Below are 17,394 nucleotides of genomic sequence, written 5' to 3'. Positions count from 1 at the left end.
CCATAAATTGCCTCACTCATACAACTTGCCCTAGCCGAAATACACATATCCCCCACTCCCACATACACCATTCGGCCAACCCTAGTATTGCCCTACTTTCCATATTAGTTCACTCTTCCATAATTGCCTTTCATCCATCATATCTATAAAACCCTAGCTACACTTCATCATACCAACCCTAATCATCATCCAAGAGGACCCAACATTAAGGGCAACCATTAAGCCATCCCCATTGCATCAAACACCCATAATCCTAAGCCAATCTTCAAAGACCACACCAACCCTAATTCCACCATAGCCAACGACATTCCTAGTTGCCTCCAACCCAAACCCTAACCTCATCTCATCCATTCAACCCTAGCTTTCATCATCTTGGCACTTCACTCAAGAACAAGTCTAGCCGCCCACATTGATTTGCCTTAGCCTACCCAAATACATCATCATCCCATCACTCAAACACCATCTTTTGGTGAAAGGCCAAGCAAGTTGGCAATAACACTCGGTCACCATCATCACCAAGACTAGCCGTGGACCCTTAGTGTTAGGGACAAGACCGGGATCCCTAACACACGTAGTGGGTGGCGGCGTACAGTGGTGGAGGTGGCCTAAGGGGAAGTGGGCGTCCGTGAGGGAAGGTGAGCATGCATGGTGCCTTGGCTGGACGTGAGGATGGCTACGAGAGGTGGTCGGTGGCCAAAGGAGGTCCCGATGGTGGTGTGGTGGCCAAAGGAGGTGGAGCTCCACCGTGTGTGTGGAGAACACGTGCAAGAGAGAGGTGGACCTCGTGGGGGCAAACGGCAGGGAGATGGAGGTCGAGCTCGCTAGAGGAGGATGGCCGGTGGGAGGGGAGGCTACCGTGGAGGTGGTGGCACCAGAGGATGGCGCACGGCGGTGTAGCAACATCAAGCCCATTAGGGCTGTGCACTGCCGAGAGAGAGGAAGAGAGAGCGTGAGACAGGGAGACCGGTGTGGGGGACTTGCCGGAGTGAGGTGGTGGCAGTGGAAGGGGCAGTGAGGCTCACCAGCGAATGGCGGCGCCGAGATGGGCAGTGGAGGAATTGGGCATGGGGAGAGCTACGTACGACGTATGCTAAAGGAGAGGGAGGAGAGAGAGAGAGAGCCGGGGGGAGAAAAGTGAGGGAGAAAGAGAGAGGGGCTAGGGTTTTATTGTAAAATCCAACGTCTGGGATCTAAAATTTGTTTAAAGATATTGTGCAGATTTTACACACTTTAAAATTATATAAATAATTTCTAGTAAAATTTAGAGATACAATTATAAGACTGTAATATTTATTACTATAGTAAATAATTTCTCTTGTTAAAATTTATATATAAATAATTTCTCTTATTAAAACACTGATTTAAACTAATTTAAAGTTTAAATAATTAAAATATAAATAACATATCATACATAAACTATCAAATTTAATTTATAAAATACTAATTTTTCATCATTAAATAAATGATGAAATTCTATTAAATATACATAAGGTATAGTGTGTGAGAATAATAAGACTTGATAATGAGAATAATATACATTTAAAAAAATTTGAATTTAAATTTAAATTTTTTTTAAAATTTAAAAAAATTTAAAAATAAAATAATGAGAATAATGACTTGATAATAAGGAAGTTGCCAACAACTTTCTTCTTTTACTTATTTATTTTTAGGAATTATTGCGTGACAATCATCATTATTGTATTTTCTTGTTTTTTGTAATCATGTCGACAACTTCAGGCACTCATTGTTGACCTCAAAAGGCATACTTTCAGCTTGTAGTCGCTACTAATCAGCCTTAATTTCATACACTGTAATTTCTTCCATGGCCTTGTGAGCAGCTTATGATGTGTTCTTGAGTTTTAGAGGTGAAGATGTTCGACAAAACTTTATTTCTCATCTATATGATGCTTTGTGTCGAAAGGGAATCAATACTTACATTGATGAACATCTTGAAAGAGGGAAGAAAATTTCACCAGGACTTCTCAAAGTTATTGGAGAGTCAAGGATTTCGATTATTGTTCTTTCTGAAAACTATGCATCATCCACATGGTGTTTAGACGAGCTGACGAAGATTCTCGAGTGCAAAGAAAAGAAACAACAAATTGTTGTACCAGTATATTACAAAGTGGATCCATCAATAGTACAGAACCAAAAGGAAAACTATGGAGAGGCATTTGCCAATTACAAAGACAAGTTGAATGATAATACGAAGGTGGATAGCTGGAAGTCTGCGCCGAAAGAAGTGACCAATTTGTCTGGGTTCCATTTAAAGAAGGATGGGTATTTGAACCACTCTTAAGGCTTTTCAATTAAGATTTTTGAATATTTATTTTATATCCTCGTACATCTAAATCATAGATACATACACGTGCATGGATATATATATATATATATATATATATGCATGTATGTATATTAACTCCAAACTCTTATTGTTTGTTAATCTCTTTGATCTGATCTGTTTATTTTTGTGCCTTTTTCTTATGACGTTATAATATGGTAATTAATTATTTCTATTAAAAGGATCGTGTTAGTGGAATAATATTGTTTTGGTTCTAATGAGTAATGATCATAATAGCTCTTGCATGATTAATAATTTTGTAATAAGTATAAATGTTAATAATTATGATTTCTCTTTTGAATTGGTTGGAATGAATCTGAATTTATCCATAGAATCATTCAACTAGTGAACTCAAAAATAATAAATCAGACGTACCTTGAGGTTGCAAATCATCCAATTGGAGTGGTGTCTAGTGTGCAGCATGTATATTCCCTTTTAAGCATCGGAAAGAATGATATTGTACATATGGTAGGGATCTTCGGAGTTGGTGGAATTGGAAAGACAACTATTGCGAAAGCAGTATATAATAGGATTTCTTCTAAATTTGAAGGTAGTTGCTTCTTAAAAAACATCAGAGAAACTTCAAAGACCGAGTATGGTCTGGTCCAACTACAAGAGACTCTTCTCTCTAATATCCTAGGAGCACCTTTGGTTCATGATATTGGCCTCATTGACAGAGGAATCAATGTGATAAAGAATAGACTTCGATCTAAAAGAGTATTTTTAATTCTTGATGATGTGGATGATTGGGGACAATTGAAAGCTTTGGCCGGAAATCGTGATTGGTTTGGTTTAGGAAGTAGAATCATTATAACAACAAGGGATCAAAATTTACTGAGTAATCATGAAGTTGATGCAACATATGAAGTGGAGGAATTGAACCATTATGAAGCTCTAAAGCTATTTAGTTTGTGTGCCATTGAAAGAGAGAAACCGCTTGATCATAAGTACTTCGAACTTTCCAAACGTATAATACGTTATGCAGGGGGCCTTCCTTTAGCTTTGGAAGTGCTTGGTTTGGATCTACGTGGTAGAAGTATACATGAATGGGAAAGTGCTTTGAAAGATTGCAAAAGAATTCCTCACAAGAAGATTCAAAAAATACTTAGAATGAGCTATGATGATTTGCGTGAAAGTGAGAAGAATATTTTTCTTGACATTGCATGTTTCTTTAAGGGAGAGAACGTAGATTATGTTGTGAAAATATTGGATAGTTGTGGTTTAAATCCAAATATTGGAATAAAAAAACTGATGGATGAGTGTCTCATTGCCATTGATGCTTGTAATAAATTTGAGATGCATGATTTGCTACAAGATATGGGTAGAGAAATTGTTCGAGAAGAATCACCTAAAGAGCCCGGTGGACGTAGTAGATTGTGGTATCATGAAGATATTCGCCATGTACTTGAAGAAAATACGGTAAGAATAACTTTAAAAAATGATTTTAGTTTAAGCATATTTGGTAATTTACAAGAAAATATGGATTTTTTGCATCCAAAAACTTTGTCCACAAAACTCATTTATGTTGCAGTGAAACCAATTAGAAAAATGTAGATTTTTCTTATAATTATTTTCGAGTAAATGGTGATCATGTAGAAATGCATTTGTAAGTGCATATATTATAATTCTAGCAGTTACTGAACTATTATATAGAGGATTTAATGCTTTACTATATTGTCTCACCATGCAGGGAACAAACCAAATTGAAGGCATGCTGATAGATTTATCTAAAGAAGACTTGATATGCTTGAGTTCGGAGGCATTCGTGAAGATGAAAAACCTGAGATATTTCATAAATCGTAATGCATGCTTCTATGAGACTCCTAGTTATCTTTCTAACGAGTTAAGAGTACTTATTTGCAACAGATATCCATCGCAATCATTGCCATATAATTTTCAAGGAAAGAAAATGGTTGATCTTAGAATAACGTGTAGCCTCCTCAAGGAATTGGGAGTGGGATTGCAGGTACAACCATTAATTAAAATATTTCTTTCCTTAATTTTAATTATGTTGTAATCATATTTGAAGTGAACTTGATCTCCAATTTTGCTTTACAGAATTTCCAAAAGTTGACCATAATGGACTTCTCTCATTCTGAATTTCTGACAAAAATCCCCGATCTTTCTTGGATTCCAAATTTAGAGTGGTTGGATTTTGCTAATTGTACAAACTTAGTTGAGGTGCATGCTTCTGTTGGATCCCTTAATAAGCTTGAGCATCTCTCATTTGCCCGTTGCACTAAGCTTACCAGTTTGCCAACAAGCCTCAAGTTTAGGTATCTTAAATGCCTCTGGGTTGAAGGTTGCTTAAGACTTCAAAATTTCCCTGAAATCGAGTTTGAAAGGGAATATTTAGGTTTTCTTAGTTTAGCAAACACCGATATAAAAGAATTGCCTTTATCTATTGGGCACCTCTCTAGGCTTTTAGAATTAGATCTAAGAAGCTGCAAAAATCTTGTGCATCTCCCGACTAGAATTCTTTGATTTCGACATCTGATGTTTCTTCTTCTCACTGGCTGTTCAAAACTTGTTTTTATTCCAAATATCTTGAAGGATGATTTTTACTCAATAGACCTTCCAAAGCTGGTATGTTTGGATCTTGAAAATTGTCACCTGTCAGACCCAGATATCCTGATGAGCTTCAATCGCTACTTTACTCTGCATCATTTAAATCTATCAGGGAGTGATATTATTAGGCTTCCTAAAAGCCTGAACCAGTTTGTTGAGTTGAGGACAGATGCACCATAGAGCAAGAAATGAAGAGGACAGATGCACCATAGAGCAGTTCAATCAGATGCACCCTCCCACTTTTGATGGTCGTGGCGACCCGACCTTGGCTGAGGATTGGATCCCGGACATTGAGGAGGTACCCCGTGTCTTGAATTGTACTAACAAATAGAAAGTATTGTACTCTGCCTTCAAGCTGACCGGTGAGGCTAAACGATGGTGGATATCGGAGAGAACCATCAGGGAAGCTGATGGGAGGGGAGTGGTTAGTTGGCCCCACTCCAAGCAGCTTTTCTTTGACCGTTTCTTTCCAAGATCAATTAGGGATGCTAGGGCCAAGGATTTTGCCGACTTAGTGCAGGGTACTATGATGGTGCACCAGTATGCGGCCAGATATGTTGAACTATCACGCTTTGCCTTATATCTAATACCCGATGAGGAGAAGAAGACCTGAAAATTTGAGGAGGGACTAAATAACCAGATTTATGAGTGAGTGGTGGTCCTTCAAATCCAGAACTTCTCTGAATTAGTAGATAAGGCCACAATAGTCGAGCGAGGCCTCAAGAGAAGTGTTGAACTTCAAGAGCAGAGGAAGGGGTCGACGCCATTGGGATTTCCCTCGAACGAGGATCAAGGACCATGGAAGAGGATGAAGTTAGTGAACAACCTAGGCCAGAGACAGGTGCAGGACAATCAACGGAATGACTCCTGCAAGTCATGCAATGTAGTACACTTTGGGGATTGCAGATGGAGAACTGGAAGATGTTTTCGATGTGGAAAGCATAGCCACCTCGTCAGAGATTTTCCAAAGCAACCAAATGGGAGCATGAACCCCAACCCGCCTCAGAGGACAGATTTCACAGCACGAGGCAGGAATCAACACAAAGCAGTGTAGGCTCGAATTCAACTCAATACAGAGTGCGCAGCGGAAGCGTGATTAACCCATTGGAAGTAGCAGTAGTTAGCTAAGCAAATTTCGAGGACAAAATTTTTTTTTAAGGGGGGGAGGATGTAATACCCCGCATTTTAGCGTATTTATTTTGGTGAAGGATTATTTTAATTAATTTAAATATTAATTCTCTTGTTTTAAATTTATCGGATTTCTGGTTGCATTTATATTATATTTTTTTTTTAGTTGTGAAATTTATTTTGATGTGCTTGCTTGATATTAATTATTATTTGCATTTAAATTTGCTTTTTGCCTTGATGAATAATTTTATTGCTGGACTTTAATTATTTTGTTTTATTAATTTTAAGTTTTAGTGTTTTTATTTTGGCTCTTAAATTATTTTATTGTGCCTTTTTCTTTTGTTGGACCCTTCTATTTTCAGATTGGGCCTTTTTGCGTGTTTTATTTTTTTTTTCCTTTTGGGCCTAGCCCTTTTGGTCCCCAGCCCAACCCGTGGCAACCCAGCTTAGTGATTTCTCTCCCCCCAAATGGCGTTGTTTGGTCCAGCATTAGAGCTTCTTCATTTCTCTTTTCTTCTCCTGCGGGCCGTGCTTCTCCACGTCCTTTCCATTTCAGTTTCATTTCCCTTCCTTCAATCCATGCGGCTGCTATTCTCCTCTTCTCGTTCATTTTATTATTTCCTCTGTTTTTTTCGTTTGGGTTACCGTCTGCAGTGTTTCTTCTTCCATCATCTTATTTTTGGATTTTCACCTCTGCAAGTCAGCCAACGCCACCATTCATTCCTCCATCTTCGGCTAGTGATGTTTCCATTTCCATATCTTTAATTTTCAGTTTCCCTTTTCACTGTAAAGCCGTGCAAATCTTTTCCTCTTTAGCATATATTTTTCATCTGCTTTTCTCTCCATTTGCAGGTATGTCCGTGAGCCTCCATTATTGTGCTTTCTCTTAACTCTCCCTTACTAATTTCCCATTGCTTTCCTTTTTTTTTTTTTTTAGGTTTGGTCCTTCGCTGCCCTGTTGTGTTTTACTTTTGTCGTGCCGTGTTTTTGCCACAAAACTCGTAAGCTTCACTCGTATCTTGGTGATTTTGGTGCTTGCCGTGAGTGTGTGTTTGGTTATTGCTTGTTGCCTCTCGGTTTCCCTTGAGTAAGTCTTTGTCGTTGCTCATCTCTTGATTTTCTTGTCTTGTGGTAGTTTAAGAAGGAAATATACATATGTTTGTGAATCTCGGTTACTCTAATAATATTAGGTGTTTTACTAATTTGCCTTCTTCGGAACACATGAGTTAATATTATGCTCTTTGAATCTGAAAGCTTGAGTTTTGTTTTACAGGGGTTATAGTCTATTTTGGGCACAGAGGTATGGGCTTATAAACTAAGCCAATGTACTGGTGCTTTAAATGAAATATTTATAAGTTGATCATGTTGTAATTTTTACATGTTAAATTCACTTTGTATGAGTTTTGTTTTAAATACAATTGAATAAATATTTGAAAGATATTATAAGTATTAATATTGTTAAAGTACATAGTGGTGTAGGATTTCTATGTTGAACTCTTTTAAAAGAAACTAATTAGTCTATTTTTATTAAATGAAAGTTTTACTACCTAACTTTTAATCAGTTTTGTTATAATTATGTTAAGAGAATTTTTTTAAACTAGAGATGTATTTTTGTGGCATACTTGTATTTAGTATAATATTTTTATGAAATTTAGAAATGACTTAGAGTATAATAGTGAGAGGAATTAAGTAGATATTGATGGTTTTAGAAAATGATGATATTTTAGGAATTATGAGAATTTTAGGTTTTGTGGATTTAAAATAGGTTCTTTTATTATTTTAGGTTTAAATATCGAAATAAGTGGTTAATTGAAAATTTACGGGAGTTACATGAATTTTTAAAGGTGATGAGTGACAATTGTTCAGTACTGTTGTGGAGAATTTCTGAATAAGCTAAGAAGTTCAGGTAAGCGGGGTTCCTATACTAGACTTTGCATTAAAATAAAATGAGCTGAGTTTATTTTTGGAAAATATACATATTTGATTTTGAAAAGAAATTTGAACTACCTCAGTTATTTGTTCTGCATTATTCATGAGATTCTGTTTAAGAAAAAATTATTTTCTGTCATGACTGGTGTAGACATGAGTTTATTTTTGACATTCTGTTTCTGAACTTTAAAAACAGAGCGAATGTGAAATTTTGTGAATAAGTTATGTTTTTGCGATCTGATTCTGTTCAGTACTCTGTGTTGATAAGATGTGACACTTGAAAAACCTTTGGCATGACTTTCTGATTCTGTTCTGACTCTGATTCTGACCCTGATATGGTGATTCTGATTCTGTTTTTGCTCTGATATGTGGCCCTGTCACGGGATACAATAGTGACCTCTGGCCCTGTCACGGGATATAATAGTGACCTCTAGCCCTACCACGGGATATAATAGTTTCTGTTCTGAGTGCAATCACTTTGTTATTCATGGTGATTTATGTTCTGCTTGGTTTTCCGCATAATGCACAACCCTACCACGGGGTTAAACTTAGCCTCTGTTCTGATATGATGTGATAAGATGAAGATGTTCAGTCATGTTATGCCAAAGGAGTCTTTGAATATGAAAAGTTGTTTTCTGAATATGAAATATTTGAAAAGTCGTTCTGATTTTCTGATAATATGTATTTTTGATATTTGTATATTGATACTAAAATGTTTTGTTTCTGCATTCTGAACTCTATGAAAATGCTCATGTTTACACACTAATATATGTCCTCTACTTACTGAGTTGTTGATAACTCACCCCTTATCTCCAATTATTTTTCATATGATTTTTGAATAGTCCAGCTAAGCATCAGGATTATGGAGCATCGGTGAAATGATTATTTAAGCATAGTGGATTACTTATAGAAGATTTCTGAGAGGTGGCTGATTTTATTAAGAGATTTTGTAGTATTCTGATGACGTTATATTTTGGAGTCTATAAATATATTGATGAGCTGTGAGTTTTAAGTTATAGGGAGTAACTCATCGATTCCTGCAAGAACGGGACATTACAAATGATTTGGAAAGAAATGCATGTACGTAGTTAGAATTTCTTATACAAATTGCCCATATATATCATTGGCAAAAATAATGATAAAGAAATCTTATGGGTAATACTTGCCTTTGCAAGATTACACAAATAGTGCAAAACTTAGCAAAACCAAAACCAAAACCATACATGTGGCATTCAATACTTGGGTTGCCCTGCACAAACTTGTTCTCAGTCAAATGCTGGATGGAGCTCTGTGTCATTGTAGCATCAATAGTGGGTGATAAGGCTCAATGGTGAAAACATGGAAAATCCCAAAAGAAAATTACCAGACAAAAGGCAAAAGTACAATCCCAACTTCATTCATTCCACACATTCATTGCTTTGATTCAATCTCTTCATGCGCATGCGTCTTTCCACACACAGTTTGGTTGCTGAGACAATGGGGGAATAGAAAAAAGAATACCAATTTAAGTGCAAAAAAGAATACCAAATGAAGCTGCTATTTTGGCAAAAGTTTATGGGGCCTAAAACAGGGCAATGTCTCAAAAACGACATAGATATGCAAGCTATTTTGGTAGCGATACAATGTTATGCTTCAAACAAGCACCATAGAATCGACTATGAAATGGCTATAAGTATGTGTATTCTTGACAGAGCAATAATGTCAACACCAGCACCGTTTTTTTTTTTTTTTTTGGTATTAACAAAGAAAGGGAAAAAATTATAATACACAAAGAGAAGGAAATTAAATATTACTTGAAAATCAAAGGAACAGGGGCGACTCACATTCTTCATCCATTTTTCTTTTTTTATTTGCTCTCCTTTCATTCTTGTATACCACTTTGGCTCTGCAACTTTTATAAAACCACACCGTCTCTTTGTAAGGCTGATGGAAATCAAATTGAACTCGCAAATTGTCCAAAACCTTTAGTTCAAAAGATTGTAAATTGGAGTACCCCACCCATACAGCATATTGAGTCTTATTTTCCTCTAGGCACCAATCTAGATTAAACAATTGTACCCCTTCTTTAATACAGCATACATGATTTGAGCTATTACTGGTTATCTTAGCATCACCACCAATTTTATACCAGCTTGAAGAATTTTTAAAAACCATTACGAGATATAATACAATTCCGCTTATCTCCTCCAAATAGTGTGGCCCCTCAATATCTATTACCCACTCTTCTTCTCCCCTCAGTCTGCCATCATCATTATCTTTTAAAAACTCATGAACATGACTGAACCACTTTGGAATCTGATTTTCTGGAAACAAAGTAGCATCATATTCATAGACTCCTTGTTAAACATTAAATATCATCATCAGTTTAATTTAAGCCATGCATACTATTAAAAATGAGATCACACATACATACCTTCCACAATAATGGATTTTGCACTTTATCATTCCATATATTCTCATGCATTTTGTCGCAACAGGACAAATCAATTTCTTCTAGCGATCTGATGTGCCTTCCATTGAATTCCAATATTTTTTATACTTCTCCAAATCTTTCTAGTGACTTGCATCCATCAACATCTACGTATCTTATATTTGGTGGGAGCTCTAGTATTTCTTCAAGTTTATTACAATAGCGCAAGGAAAGATGAGCTAGTGTAACGAATTCTTTGATGCTTGTGGGAAGGCTAACAATTTCAGTTGCCCCCAGATATAACGAACGCAAACTGGTGGAGGAGTTAAACATGGTAAATAAAGTATATATTGGAAAGAAATTTGATTCTGATTGGAAACAACTCTGAAGATTTGGCACTGGTAACGCAGTGCTCCCATTGCTTGAATTTGTAGACTCCATAGCCAGAAGGGATAGCCCATCATTCCCCATGTTCTTTACAAGATTTGAACAAGAAGCAATGTTGAGCTCCAGTAAATGTTGCAAGAGAATGCAAGCAATATTTGGGAGACGCATAAGGTTTTTGCAGTCCAATAGATGTAATTCCTTAAGTCCAACTAGGTTCCCGAAGAATAAAGGTAGTTCTTCTATTACGGTGCCATCTAGATTTAAATAATTTAAAGATTCCATTTTACACTCGATTTCTGGAAGATCACGAAGGCTTGAGCAACTTCTAAGACTAAGCTTTCGTAAAGTTTTCAAATTGAGGCTTCTTGGAAGGATATGGAGTTTAGAGCATCCACGAAAATCCAAATTAGAAAGATTTTCCAAAGATCCAACGGAATCATGCACCTCAACTAATCTTCTACAACATCGGACGATCAATTCCTTCAAACTTGAGAGGCTTGGAAGATCCGGAATCTTTTTTAAGAATTGACAATTAAAGAAAGTCATAGTCGTCAAATTCTGTGAAAGAAAAAGAGGAAAAGTTTAACGGACTTTACTACATAATTCAAAGACTAAAAAAATTGTTGATGATGATTATAATTGCATACGTACGTACCTTGGGTTTGAATCCATCCCCTAACTCTTTGACCAGGCTATCACACATCTTAAAGACTATGAGCTTATTTCCTTGGGAATTACGTGGCAAAGACTGTGAATAATATTTAGACCAATCCAGTACTCTTAACTTTTCAGAGAGATAATTTGGTGCACAAGAAAAACTTGCATTACGATTTATAGACTGTAGGTCTTTTCATATGTCAAAATGCTTCTGGATGCAAGCTTATCTCCTCATCGCCTTCAGGTAAATCTACTAGTATGCCTTCAATTTTGTTTGGCACCTGAAATAAGTGCATGAAGTTGTTTAAGATATTTTATGAAAAATAGTACTCTGTACTTATCAATTAATATTACACACTATTTTTCTCCAAAAAAAGAATTTCCACTAGGTTTCAATTTTGGAAAAGGAAATAAATGTAAAACCAAAGATGTTTTTTTTTTCTCTTACTGTACTTTCTTCCAACACTTCATGAATATTCTCGTGAAACCACAGTCTACTATGTTTGCTAGGTTCTTTGGGTGATTCTAGTCGAACAATTTCTCGTCCCATATCTTGTAGCAAGTCATGCATCCGAACATATTCATTACTCCCTTCAATAGTAATAAGACACTTGTCTGTAAGCCTCTTGATTCCATGATCCCGAAAAAAACCACAACAATCAAATATTTTCATGACATTAGCCAGAGGTTCTCCTTTGAAGAAAAACGCAATATTAAGAAATATTTCCCTCTCAGTATCATCCAGACCTTCATAACTCACTAAGAGCACTTTTTGAATATTACCGTTGGGAATGTTTTTATACTTATCCAATACATTTTTCCATTGATATATACTTTGACCTTTTAGATATGAACCTAACACAATTAATGCTAGTGGAAGACCTTGAGCATCTTTTGTTACTTTTCTAGATAGGTCCATATAATCCTTCAGTGGTTCTTTTTTCTCGAAAGCATGCAAGCAAAAGAGTTGAATAGCTTCATTGCCATCCAAAATCAACACCTCGTGCTTTGAATCAACTTTAGATTTATCGAGTAAACATTGATCTCTTGTCGTTATGATGATTCTACTTCTTGAGCCAAACCAATCACGATCTCCAGCTAACTTTTCTATTTGGACCAACTCATCCACATCAACAAGAATTATTAATACTTTTTTAGAGCAAAGTCTATGCCTAATCACATTGATGCCCCTGTCAATATCATGAACATCCAAACTTGATCCTAAAATATCGTAATGAAGGGTGTTTTGCAACTTAATTAGACCTCCTGCTTGTTTTGAAGTTTCTCTAACGTCGTTCAAAAAACAACTTCCTTCAAAGTGAGAAGAAACCTAATTGTAGATATCTTTTGAAATAGTTGTCTTCCCAATTCCACCGGTCCCAAATATCCCTACAATGCATATAATATCATTATTTCCAATACTTAAAATGCTGATAAATATGTCGTATACGAGACTCTATCCCAATTGGATACTTGGCAACACTTAGAGGTGTTTGGTTTACCATTCTCAAGTCCACCCATTGAATGATTTCCTGGATAAATTCTGACTCATTCCTATCAATATTAAAGAGAAGACAAATTGAAATAGTTAGAGTACTTTTCACAATAGATGACATATGAATATAATTAAGTTAAAATATATAGTGCTTTTCATTTTTTCTCTCTCCATAACAAAGTGACAACTGTAGATTACGATGTATAAGTGTAGTCTTGCTTCTTCCTTAATCTAAACATTGTTTCATAACAAACTTAATCTGAAATTTATAATTTAAGAGAATTTGTGAGCCTTTATATCTAAACGTTATGTGAAACTAATGTGGTAGTGGTAATAGATATTTAATCCGAGAGTCACAAAGGACACCTAAAATTTGACTACGTGTTGCACATAATTATTCAATGCCAAAAATAATCATAAATATCAAAATGTTTTCCTTTTGTATGGTATTTTATCTTCACCAGTTCTCCGATGTCAGATCCTAGAATATTTGTCTCGATTTTCCTCATAAATATCTCAATATAGCATGCACATACACATGAGAAATTATTAAGTACATATAGGCAAAGCTTACCGGAAGTTCGCTAATGGGAAACTAGACAAATCGGCTACTCTTTCCAAAGCTACCTTCCATTTCAGCATCTTTGTGTTATCCTGGAGCTTATCTCTAAGTTTATCAAAGGATTCTCCAAAAATCCATTTTTGATGCCGTACTTCCGATGGATCTACGTCGTAAAAAATTGGTAGAACAATTTGTTTCATTGTTTCCTTGCAATCAAGAATTCTCAATAGCTTGTCTAAGCATCATCTAGATTCTGCATAGTTTTTAGAGAGTACAATGATAGAAATCATTGAACCTTCAATAGCTTTGAAAACTGCAGGTGAAATCTCTTCCCCTCTTTCAAGATTGTTGTCTATATAAGTATTGATTCCTCTCTTATACAAAGCTTGGTATAGATGGGAAATAAAGTTGCGGCGAATATCTTCACCTCTAAAGCTCAAGAATACATCATGATTCCATGGATGGATGGAAGGAGATGAAGGGGATGAAGAAGAGGAAGAAGCTCCTGATTGAAAGGCGATGGAAGAAGAAGACATGCTGATCTCAATACGCATGCGCAATTTCCATTTACCAAGAGGCCTCTTATCGCAAATAAATAATTATAGAGATCAAGTGGGTCAAAGAATGGAGAAACTTGTCCGCAACTTCTTGGCAAGAACGTCGACCATGCTAATTAAGCTAAATTCTAAAGTTGATACTAGAATTTAATTAAAATAATCCAAAATTGGTGGAAATTAATTAAAGTTCCAAACCGTGTAGGTGCGTGCATCCTACTTTGGAAATAAACTAATTCCATGCAAATTTAAGCCAATCCATATAAAAATCCATTAACGGCAGTACTGTCATCAAACTTTCACCATGTCAAGATTCTACATGATTTTTTCAAATTTTGAATTAATGCATACTATTTAAAATAGGGTTTAGATGATGAGGGTAGGCTTTGAAACTTTCTTGCCTATCAATAGGAAAAATTAATCATCACATTGGCCCACGGCCTGCTCCTGTCTTTATTTTCTCCACTCTTAAATTTGTTTCAATGCATTGTATTTAAACCATATTACCTAAACCCTATATTAAATATAGTACGTCCAATCAATATTTTAGTATCAAATTCCAAGCTATTGAGCCGAACTTGCCGGCTTGTTTCCAATATATATATAGATATATATATATATATATATATATATGAAAATACTCTCATTTCATTAATGAATCGAAGTTACAATTGTTACTTATCAATACAAGAAAAAATTCAAATTATATACCAAACTACGCATAAGCTCTGGAACTTCCCCACACACAAATTCCTTTGTAGCGAACATTGTCTTAACTTCTTAATAAACTCTCTCCTAACAGAGAAAGCGTTCTGTAAACAGAACTTGAAGGCTTCTCTATCCTCATAGGGAGGAAAGGTACGAGACACTGCTATGGACACTAAATCCAATAGCCTATTTCTATTTAATTAAACACTAAAATAACAAAATAACAAAAAAAAACACATTAACAACTAACAACTACAAACTAACAATTAAACTACAAAACCACAAGCCTCGGTGTGACCCGGGCGTCATGCCCACCGCAAACATCGGCATCTCGAGCCCTGACGGTACGAGCACCCAGCTCACGCGGACACAACAGCCTCTATAACACCCGGACCCAATCAAGCTCAATTTTATTTATTTTGTTTTAGTTTATTCTATTTTATTTTGTTTTTCTGCACACATTTTTTTTTCCCGCACGTTTCATTTTGTTTTCTTCTCTTTTGGTCTTTATTTCTTAACTCCCGTAGGTTTTCCTCTCGTCCACTCCATGCACACACACGACACATCCGCGCGCACGTCTCTCTCTCGGCTCTCTAGGGTTTTATTTTTTTATTTTGGTCATCCTTTCATCTATATATTTGCCCGTTCTTCAACCTCAATAAAAACCTAGAGTGCCGCTTCTTCTTTTGAGGCCTTTTGTTCTGGGTTGGGCCTTCATTTCTTATTCCCTTAGTTGCCCTTTTGAGGCCAACTGAGATAGAGGGGGGGAACCCCTTACAATCACGTTACGGAGATAAAGCACGAAACATGAGAAAGTGTAAGTAGAGATCTAAAAGTTAGAAACTTTATCACTAATAATTAGAAACATGAAAAATATTAACTTAAAGTAAAAATTTTACCATCTACATGTGGGAAATGATCATTTTACCCATAATTTGACGATTTCACATCCTAACTCCAAAAATACCAAAAAACTCAAATATCAACTTAGAAAAATTTAAAACCAAACACAATTGTGAAAAAAAAACATCATAGGGACGAAACTTCGAAAGGCCATATCTCTTGATTTTTGTTGCAATTTTTTTCAATTTCAAACTCATAATCAAACCGAAATATTGCAACAAAGATCGTTCTATCTTAAGTTTAAAAACATGCTTCAAAAAATCCAACAAAAATATACTTCTCATAGACATAAAACTTTTTAGTAAAAAGATCTAAACTTTTTAACTAAAATACAAACTCTTGAATCTCAAGGTTTGACCTATCTCAAAACATATCTCCAAGAACTCAAAAAATCCAAAAGTTTCTTCTAACATGTTTATAACACAAACAACTAATGCTTTGAATCAACACATAAAAGTTACCAAAAGTCACAAAATCTCACTTGAAGTACTCAGCTCCAACACTTTGCCAAAAGTAGAATTTCCTTTCTCAACTTGCCTTGATCAAACCAAGATTTGAGCATACCATGAGGAAGATCTTCAAACCAAAAATCATATGGTTTAAAAATGTGTCCTCAAGTAGATCCAAGCATTAAACTTAAAATCACATGACTAAAAATAAACAAAAAAATGGATCTAGCCAAAAACATCAAACTTTTGACCTAACCGAGTATTCTCTTGCATAAAAATTCATATTTTTGAAACTAACACAAAAAAAACCTTCAAAATAACATCCTAACAAAGTCATCGACTAAGAACAAACCACAAAATATCCAAACTTTCTTAAAATAGAAACTATTTTTCCTCTTCCAGTTTCTAAGCATTTAGATCTAAGAAAAATCCTTCATCAAAAGCTTTAATCATGCAACTAATCTCCAAAAACATTCATAATAAACATGTCGAAAACACTCCATAAAAATTTCAGGCCAAGATTTTTCCATTACCTAGGTCAAACACTCCAAAATACAACACACTATCCAGATTATCGCCTAGCTTGACCTTTCCATAGTTAAAATAACTTTTGACCGATCAAATGACTATGAAATTAAACAAACTAGGTACCAATAGAAAACTAGACTAAAAAAAGAACAATTTTTATGAAGGAATTATTGTGAGAAAACACATACAAGGATTCCAAAAGCTGCAAGCAAAAAGGCTCAGAAAACTACCTAAGAGAGCTTCTAAGTGTTCTCTCCAAGATCGGAAATGAAAATGGGTGAAGTGAGTGAAGGGATGACTTGCACACCTAATACACTTCCGAAAAGTGAAGTATGAGCTTGAGTGACACCTTGATGATTAGGTCACAAAAAGCTACAAATAATGAGTGGTTTTCAACCAAGGAAACTTCCAAGAGAAGGGTGGTGGTGAGGTGGCCTTTGACCTTTCACATCATACACAACTTTGGGGCCATCATGAGTAGTGGATGGTCAGCCTTGAGTGGGTGGAAATTTCCTCAAGAAACTTTGCAAAGGTGGCTAATATTCGTGGGCCCTAAACAAGTGGGCTTCATTTTGGGGTTTAAAGAGGGTTTGCTTAGGGTTTGAGATGCTATCAAGCCCAAGTCCAATTTTGCTTCACCCAATCAAATTTTCAAGGTTTAAAGGGTTGGATAATGATGTCACAACAAGATAGTTTGACATAATTTGGATGGTTGGATGGAATAGAGTTTTACTTAGGTGGCATGATCTCACACATTGATTTCCTTCACAATCCA

The 17,394-nt window shown here is 35.8% G+C and overlaps 2 protein-coding genes and 1 long non-coding RNA gene across 3 annotated transcripts; 1 reads left to right on the top strand and 2 right to left on the bottom strand.

The window, feature by feature from the left end:
- Positions 1-2,779: 2,779 nt before the first annotated feature.
- On the top strand, positions 2,780-5,522 carry LOC108991116 (disease resistance protein RUN1-like). The gene is made up of 6 exons (XM_035690781.1): positions 2,780-3,760; positions 4,032-4,307; positions 4,400-4,798; positions 4,895-4,927; positions 5,079-5,207; positions 5,265-5,522. Exons 1-6 carry the CDS (start codon positions 2,807-2,809, stop codon positions 5,520-5,522), a joined length of 2,049 nt encoding a protein of 682 aa, XP_035546674.1. The 5' UTR covers positions 2,780-2,806.
- Positions 5,523-10,198: 4,676 nt separating this feature from the next.
- Positions 10,199-10,435, bottom strand: LOC118347941. The gene is made up of 2 exons (XR_004801133.1): positions 10,380-10,435; positions 10,199-10,302 (listed from the first exon to the last, which is right to left on the bottom strand). It is a non-coding gene; the product is annotated as an uncharacterized LOC118347941 (long non-coding RNA).
- Positions 10,436-10,499: 64 nt separating this feature from the next.
- LOC108991119 (disease resistance protein RUN1-like) lies at positions 10,500-14,031 on the bottom strand. The gene is made up of 8 exons (XM_035690775.1): positions 13,773-14,031; positions 13,490-13,640; positions 12,923-12,974; positions 12,751-12,809; positions 11,869-12,610; positions 11,630-11,701; positions 11,419-11,511; positions 10,500-11,321 (listed from the first exon to the last, which is right to left on the bottom strand). The coding sequence occupies exons 1-8, from the start codon at positions 14,029-14,031 to the stop codon at positions 10,500-10,502; spliced, it is 2,250 nt and encodes a 749-aa protein (XP_035546668.1).
- Between the last annotated feature and the right edge of the window lie 3,363 nt (positions 14,032-17,394).

The sequence above is a fragment of the Juglans regia genome, chromosome 1 (genome assembly GCF_001411555.2).
Source record: "Juglans regia cultivar Chandler chromosome 1, Walnut 2.0, whole genome shotgun sequence".
In the NCBI taxonomy this organism is placed as follows: Eukaryota; Viridiplantae; Streptophyta; class Magnoliopsida; order Fagales; family Juglandaceae; genus Juglans; species Juglans regia.
This window is presented reverse-complemented; position numbering and strand designations above follow the sequence as displayed.